Source organism: Microtus oregoni, unplaced genomic scaffold (genome assembly GCF_018167655.1).
Source record: "Microtus oregoni isolate MIOR12 unplaced genomic scaffold, Mior012 000079F_003, whole genome shotgun sequence".
NCBI lineage: Eukaryota > Metazoa > Chordata > Mammalia > Rodentia > Cricetidae > Microtus > Microtus oregoni.
Window position 1 is genome coordinate 1,191,611 of NW_024544155.1, and position 8,426 is coordinate 1,200,036.

The window sequence follows — 8,426 nt, forward strand, 5'->3', positions numbered from 1 at the left end:
AATTTTTAATTAAAAAAGATTAATAAAAAATAAAATAAAATGAATTAATTAATTAAAAAAGCCCCCCTTTATTAGCACCATGTAGGCTTAAATACACTGCAGTCAATGGCCAACAGGTGAAAATCCCATCCTCTGATCCTCTAAGCTAGGCACAGCTTCTAGTAACTTTAATTAGAAGGTTCTAGGAGGGAAGAGCAGCTGAAGACCTAGGACTCATTAATCCCAACATCCAGCTGAAGGCCAGGACTTAATTGTTCCAACATCTCTCCCCTAATTTTTTTATAAAAAAGAAGACCCTCCTGTCTTAGGTCCAACAGGCTTGAACCTGAATGTACTTTAGAGCCAAAGCTCAAAAGGGTGGAGAGTGCAACCTACTGGTAATAAGGTATACTGCATACTGGGATATAAAAAAGACATGGTGAAAAATGTACCTTTTACTAAAGCTTATGCAAGTCTCTTGGTCCATAAAAACTAAGTTAAGATTTGTGTCTTCTAGCTTAACCTGAACACCAGCCACATATCTATTTTTTGACCATTTAATCAAAACCAATCAAAAACCAACCAAAAGGGTGTGTGTGTGTGAGAGAGAGACAGCTGAAAACTGTGATTTCCAACAGTTTGTACATTTTGATGTTTTCCGTTTTCCTGTGGCTTCTGCGATTCAGATCAGCACTTGCAGGTAATGGGGTTTTGAATAGATCACCTGGTATGAAAAGTTTTCCCAAGAAACCACAAAAGATTGTTCATTTTATCCTTGCTTTTCTTTCCTTTTTTTTCCCTTTTGTTTTGTTTTTTCAACTTTTTGCCGCATTCAAGTCAGGTTAAGTCCTAGCAAAAAGATGGTAGTTAGGACACCACTGTTGCTGTGGACAATGTGACACTGGTAGAATTTGTGCTGGTGTTCGTGTAACTTCCCTCGCTGTTTGTGATTGACTGGTTGATGGGCACTTGGCTTGAGTTCGCTCTGAGGATCGCTCCTTCTGCGCTGTAGTGTGGTCTCGGCCCTGGTTCTGGTGTGTAGGTAAAGGTAAGGCTAGTAGAATAAATGATTCCATCAATACGGACCAAAGTTACTGGAACCTGGACTGGCTGACGGATCCATCTCCAACCTTCTCGGAATGCAGAAATGTCTGGGACCACACAGAGCATGTTCTCTCCGCATCTGTACATTGTTTCGGCTTCTACATCCCCAAACCATACTTGTAAATTTGGAGTAAAATTCTCTCCTGTAAGTTCAAGAATTGCTAAGTCCCCGCTGCCATTCAACTGAAGATTTTCTATGACAGGCACAGGAGTGACTGGGGCAAGGACAGGGCCCATGCCCTCATAGAATGTATACTCTGCCTTATCTGTGCTAATAATTTTCCAGCAAGCTCCATCATTTATCATTTCTTTATTTGGTTCTTTCAGACATGGTGTGGCCTGAAATTGGATTATTCTTTCTTGAGAAAGGCACAAGTACATTTTTTCAGTATCCTTAAGGTAAAATGCACATTTGTGGAGTTGTGATACAGGACCATGTGCATCCAGTAATGCTGTCTGCTTATCAACTTTTCTAATTATCAATCTTGGGAGTGCCATGCCAGTCACTGAGCACACAAGTTTGACAGTCTGGCCATAGTGGATGTAACCATCTCGGACTGTGAACTCCTCTCCTTCTGACTCATCGTCATCCAAGAGATGAATATGAAATGCTCCCCACTGTTGTGAACTAGCATGGAATTTTTCTCCTTCTACATGCAGGTATCTGGTACTTACTGTCTGGGATCTAAGCCGATTAAACAAAGCCACCATTGTTCCTGAGGCAATGCACAAGTCAGCATTTTTCAGTGACTGCTTCTTTTTGGAAGGTTTGGAAATGACTTTTATCCACTTGCTGACGAACACACCAATATCATCACTGTTGCCATAGAACATTTTTACAGACAACCTGAAATGTTTTCTCTTGTCTGAATCAGGTATGTACAATGTTTTAGCTGTGGAGTAGTTCTTCCCTTCCAAGTTTAGCCACTGCATTTCTTGACCAGTATGTCTTATTCCAATATAGGCACAGGGTTGTGACTCTTGTTCTGAACAACCATCTCTTTCCATTTGTTCTTTTTTTTTCTTCCAACCACTGCCCATAAGATACACACACGGAGGAGGGCAAAAAAATCGTTTTTCCTTTCCATAGGACTTCTGCGCAACTTTTGCATGAAGGATGAGTACTGTTTGATCCCCTCGTTCTTTTAAATAATTTCGCATAGCTTCTCTAGTGAGTCGCTTAGGTGGAGGCCGCTCCCAAAACCTCCCCAGCGATGGAGCATGCGCAGGCCGCTCCTCCGCGGGTGAGCCCTCCATGTAGTCCATTGACTGTAGAAGCAGGACCTAGTGGCATCTGACCCTTGAGGGCAGCTATTTGTACTCTCTCTCGAATTCTCTTGCTGACAGAACGTTCGAGGGATTTGTTAGCCACGTGTGCACATTCTGAGAACAAGCTACTGAACTGTCTGCCAATAATGGAAAGAATCTACATTGTAGAAGAGAGTGTTGGCCAATATATTTCAAGCATCAGTCTCCAGGGAAAATCTCTTGTCTCTGGTCTTTTGATAGGACAGTGTTCTTCACAAAAGGATTATGTGATTCCTGCCACTAGAACACCACCAAAAGAGGAACACAATGAGAACCTCAAGCATCCCAATGGTAAGTTGGATACCTTGGATGAAGAATGGGCCACAGAACATGTCAGCCAGGTATCCAGAATGCTCCCTGGAGGACTTCTGGTTCTTGGAATAATTATTATTACAACTTTAGAATTAGCAGATGATTTTCAAAATGCCCTGCGCAGACTAATATTTTCTGTGGAAAAATCTATGAATAGAAAAAGACTATGGAATATCACAGAGGAAGAGGTCTCAGAACAAGAAATACTTCACATATGTTCTTATACAAAAAAAAAATTATCTTGTCGAACTTATGATGTCCATGATCCAAAGAGTTCAGCAAGACCTGCAGATTGGAAGTATCAAAATCGAGTATCTACCTCCTGGCTGTATCTAGAGTGTACTGTTCACATTAATATCCACATCCCACTGTCGGCTACTTCTGTCAGTTATTCTCTGGAAAAAAGATACAAAGAGTGGACTTGTACGCTGGGCCAAGCAAATAGAAAATGGTGTTTATTTGATTAATGGATAAGTTAAAAATGAAGATTGTGACCTATTAGTAGGACAGAAAAAATCTAGAGGAAATACTCAAGCAACTGCTGATTCTTTTGATGTTCGAGTGCTAACACAGTTGCCCCTGAGTTCAGACTACACATCCACAGCCAGAGTCCAGATCTGTAGTGGTTCTGTAAACCTTCGGGTGGGGGGGGGGTGTGAAATGTCGAGCTTTCATCCACAGCAACAAACCCAAGGTTAAAGATGTCATGCAGGCAGTGAAGAGAGATATTTTGAACACAGTCGCTGATGGCTATGAAATACTTTTTGAGGACCTGCTTTTGAATGAAATTCCAGGAAAACAAATATGAACTTCCTCACCGAATTTTCATTCCCCTTCCTGGATCTGCTGTAAGGTTATGCGATTATAAATTTGGTGATGAATCGGCTGAAGAAATCAGAGACCATTTTTCAGAGATGTTAGATCATGAGATTCAAGTAGAAGACTTGGAAACTGCAGAGGAAATAAACACAGCTTCTAGTAACGTCACTTAGAAGGTTCTAGCAGGCTAGAGCAGCTGAAAGCCAGGACTCAAGTAATCCCAACATCCAGGTGAAGGCCAGGACTTAATTGGTCCCAACAAGAATCCTCTCAGGCTGTAGCCCTTGCAGCTGAAGACATTAATTAAAGGGAAGTGACTGCAAACAATAAATAATGATTACCAACAGTTTTCTTCCTTTAGAAATTTTTGAAAATTACAGATTAAGTTAGCCAATTTAGTATATAATTTCTTTTGCATCTTACCTCATCTAAAGACAGACATGGCTTTCTCATCAGTTGAGAGTTCTTAAATCTAGAGAATATCCTAACAACAATTGAGGAAATAACTGTGAATGAAAATCACATTTGTGAAAACTAAAGCAAGACTTATTACAAAAGAGTATTGGAACTAAGAATTATTTATTGTAAAAATTCACTTTGGAGTAAATGAGTGACAGCTTTCTAAAAATATTTTGCATCATATCAAGCCAATAAAATGAGGTAAATAATAAACTACAGAGGCTCATTTATTTCTCCTGTTAGGCACTTATTTTTAAAACCCATCCCATTTCATCTGTTCCCAGTTCATAGGCACAAAATGGCTTCTAATAATTATTACAACCTGCAATTGTTCAACTAGCATATATCAAATAATGAAAGGATGCACCTTCACAATTTTTCTTTCAGTTTAGAGATCATATTCTCTTAATCCTTAGTTGTCTTTCATTTAAACTTCTTATTGTTTGAATAAAATATAATGAGAATATTAGTGATAAGACTGTAGATACAAACAATCCACAAACCATGTAGATTTCATACTATCACTGGTTGTGCCAGATTTTATTGTCCAAACATATCAGTTTCACCCAAATGTTCTTGCATTCATTGAGGTTGACATTGAATCAGGGTGATCAAGTAATCTAAGCCATTGAGAGGTATAGACAATGTCATATACTCTTTGAGTTCAGACAAGCAGTGACGTAAGATAAAGAGAGTTAGGTAAATAGATTCTCTATGACTTCTAAAATTGAGTAAAAGCATGAAGTTCAATTCTGATAAACTCAGAGAACCTCAGTTAAACGTGTAAGAATTCTGACTTTCGAAAGGTTAACATATTTGAGGCATTCTGAATCATATCACATGGAGAAGCTACATCAGATGATTTTTTTTTTTGGATACTGACCTCAATTGGTAGTCAAACCCAGACATCAATAGGCATGCAAGTAAACAATTACACAAAACACTCCCACCCAAAACATCAAGTCACTCTCAATCATTATATTTTCCTACATGAATGTCAAGACACTGGTTATTAGTAACATGCTTTCTACTAAAATTTATGACAAATTCAGTGTAGCAAAATAGAATTTTAAACCAAAACTATGGAGTAGCATGCAGCAATACGAACAAAACAAACATCTAAAATTCACAGCACTTGATATTCTTGGAATTCATCTAAAGAAACTAGTATAGTTCCTCAGCTAAATAAATATTGACTACCCATTATGAATCATATCACTTGACGCAAAAAGTAAACAAGTAGCACCATGACTATATTTGGATTTTTTTTTATTTATTTATTAAAGATTTCTGTCTCTTCCCCGCCACCGCCTCCCATTTCCCTCCCCCCCCCAATCAAGTCCCCCTCCCTCATCAGCCTAAAGAGCAATCAGGGTTCCCTGCCCTGTGGGAAGTCCAAGGACCACCCACCTCCAGCTTGCCTGGGTCTGAAAAAGCCTGGGATAAAACCGGACTCCCTGAACAAAGCAGACAATGAGGACTACTGAGAACTCAAGATCAATTGCAATGTTTTTTTTTTTTACATTACATTTTTTTTATTGAGAAAAGGAGAAAAAAAAAACAAGTTTCCACCTCCTCCCAGCCTCCCATTTCCCTCCCCCTCCTCCCCCCTACGCCCCCTCCTCCCACCTTTCTCCCCCTCCCCCCACTCCTTTCCCCCTCCCTCTCCAGTCCAAAGAACAGTCAGGGTTTTCTGCCCTGTGGTAAGACCTAGGACCTCCCACCTCCGTCCATATCTAGGAAGGTGAACATCCAAACTGGCTGGGCTCCCACAAAGCCATCACATTACGTAGGATCAAACCCCCGTGCCATTGTCCTTTGCATCTCATCAGCCCTCATTGTTCGCCATGTTCAGAGAGTCCAGTTTTATCCCATGCTTTTTCAGTCACAGTCCAGCTGGTCTTGGTGAGCTCTCAATAGATCAGCTCCACTGTCTCAGTGGGTGGGTGCATCCCTCGTGGTCCCGACTTCTTTGCTCATGTTCTCCCTCCTTCTGCTCCTCATTGGGACTTTGGGAGCTCAGTCCAGTGCTCCAGTGTGGGTCTCTGTCTCTATCACCATCCATCACCAGATGAAGGTTCTATGATGATATGCAAGATATTCGTCAGTATTGCTCTAGGATAGGGTCACTTCAGGTTCCCTATTCTCAACTGCCCAAGGAACTAACTGGGGACCTCACCTTGGGCACCTGGGAGCCCCTCTAGGGTCAGGAACCTTAAAGTGGTTCCCTTAACTAAGAATTGTGGTTCCATGCTCCCCTGTCCAACCTTCCTTTATCCCAATCCTCCTGCTTTCCCAAGGCCCGACCTCCTTCCCTTCTAACTTTTCTCTCCCCATCTCCCCTTACCCCCAACCCACCCCACCCCAAGATCCCAATTTTCTCCCCGGCAATTTTGTCTACTTCCCTTAGCCAAGAGGATGACTATGTTTTTCCTTGGGTTCCCCTTCTTACTTAGCTTCTTTAGATTCACCTATTGTAGACTCCGTGACCCTTATTTATGGCTAGAAACCAATTATGAGTGAGTACATCCCATGTTCATCTTTTTGGGTCTGGGATACCTCACTTAGGATAGTGTTTTCTATTTCCATCCATTTGCATGCAAAATTCGAGAAGTCATTGTTTTTTACTGCTGAGTAGTACTCTAATGTGTAGATATTCCATACTTTGACTTTTAATAGCATTGCTCCCGCCCCAGAAAGCAAGATAGACAGCAAGCTATGCAAAGCTGCTGGAGGTGAATGGCACAAACAACCAGGAGATTGCCCTTGTTCCCGCCCATCCCCCAAGTCTGTGAGGTGGCTTTATGCCCAGGAACATTGGGCCCGCCCAGCCCCCATTCCCAAACCCTCAGTGTACAACAAAGCTTTAGAAGCAAAGTTTAGAAGTTGAGTGAAGCGGCAGGAAGAGCAAAAGCAGTCCAACCTTCCAACACAAACTACCAGACGTCATTTCCTATTTTGATTCTACTGCACGTACTGGCTTTGTGGGAGCCTAGGCAGTTTGGATGCTCACCTTATATTTGGATTTTTATCACTAATATTAAAAGAAAGTTTCTTCTTACCTCTATTATTGACTAAAATACTGTTTTATTCTCAAAATTTAAAATTGTATACATTTTTTTTCTAACTAGGACATTTGTCTTGCGATTATTTTTTTGACTGTAAATATATAAATCATTTGTAATTATTTTCAAATGATAATTTCAAACAGAAACCAGTGCTAGATGTCCTAAGATCATAAAAGACTGTGATTAAATTGTAAGTATACGTCTTGAATAAACCAGAAAAACAGGTAGGCTAACCATGGAAATCTCCTGTGCCTCTGTTCCCCTAGGCAAATCCTACAGTTTTGTCCTGTCCCTAGCCCTGTAACAGAATGCCAGCTACAGCCCTTCTTCATCCCCCTCAACATCTCCTGTGGATACCGCAGGACATCTCCTTCAAAACATCCTCCCAAAACATACTACTATATTACAGGCCCCAGCTCCAACAGAAATTCCCTGCTAAACAACAGGCTACATACACCTGCCAGAAAACCAGGTAGGATAGCGCAGACTTTCTCCTGTATTCCAATTTCACCAGACTCAATCCTCAAAGTCTCGTCCCTAGCACAGCAACAGAACACCAGCTACAGTCTTCCTTCAGCCCTGCTCACATCTGCTGTGGATCCCACAGACCACCTTCTACTAACATTCTTCCCTCCACTAACTGCTGTATCCCAGGCCAAAACTCAAGCCTACCCATCCTGCTAATCCACGGGCCATGTCTCCTCGAAAACCAGGACAACTGTCCACAGACCTTCTCCTTTTTCTGCTACCCCATGCCCGAGAACTTCCCTACAACACCAGCTTCTCAAGAGTAAATTATATTCTGAGGAGTTTTACAAATAAAGAGAGAAATGAGGGCTGGGGTAATGATTCCAGGGAGGTAGAAATATAATTGCTGCTAGTTTGAGGCTAGCCTGAGCCATGCAACGAGACTGTCAGAAAGAACAAAAAACAAACAAAGCAGTCAAACAAAAATGAAAAACTGAATTATTATTCAACTATTCACTGGAATAATATATAATGACGCAAACCATAATAGACATACAAACTAGGTAAAGTCAAACTTTCACAACATCTTAAACAATTATAAAAATAGACCATACTTAACACATAATTTCACCTGTGTACATTGTCTGTCTCTATAGGCATAAGCGTAAAGCTGCATAGGAATAATATAGCTCAATAACAATAAAATTAGTGATGTATGTTGTTTAAAAATTGCAAGTGAAAATAACAAAATAAAAATAGAAAAAAACATAATTTATCTAGAGTATCATTCTATAGGAATATAGGAAATGAGAAATACATTTATGCTGAAAAACAATAGATTAAACAAAATGAATATATTTCTTTCAAAAAATACTTTTTAATAGTAAAACAGTTTCTTTTATTCTATGC

The 8,426-nt window shown here is 40.3% G+C and overlaps 1 protein-coding gene and 1 pseudogene across 3 annotated transcripts; one reads left to right on the forward strand and one right to left on the reverse strand.

Moving 5' to 3' along the window:
- Window positions 1-846: 846 nt before the first annotated feature.
- On the reverse strand, window positions 847-4,795 carry LOC121441557 (recombining binding protein suppressor of hairless-like). Of its 3 annotated transcripts, none has more exons than XM_041642782.1 (2): window positions 4,779-4,795; window positions 847-2,287 (listed from the first exon to the last, which is right to left on the reverse strand). In XM_041642782.1, the coding sequence occupies exons 1-2, from the start codon at window positions 4,793-4,795 to the stop codon at window positions 847-849; spliced, it is 1,458 nt and encodes a 485-aa protein (XP_041498716.1). The 3 variants fall into 3 exon arrangements, with proteins under 3 accessions (XP_041498716.1, XP_041498719.1, XP_041498715.1); XM_041642785.1 differs by lacking the exon at window positions 4,779-4,795 and having other exon boundaries at window positions 847-1,266; window positions 1,423-2,349; XM_041642781.1 differs by lacking the exon at window positions 4,779-4,795 and having other exon boundaries at window positions 847-2,349.
- On the forward strand, window positions 2,477-3,695 carry LOC121441564 (annotated as a pseudogene).
- Window positions 4,796-8,426: the final 3,631 nt, after the last annotated feature.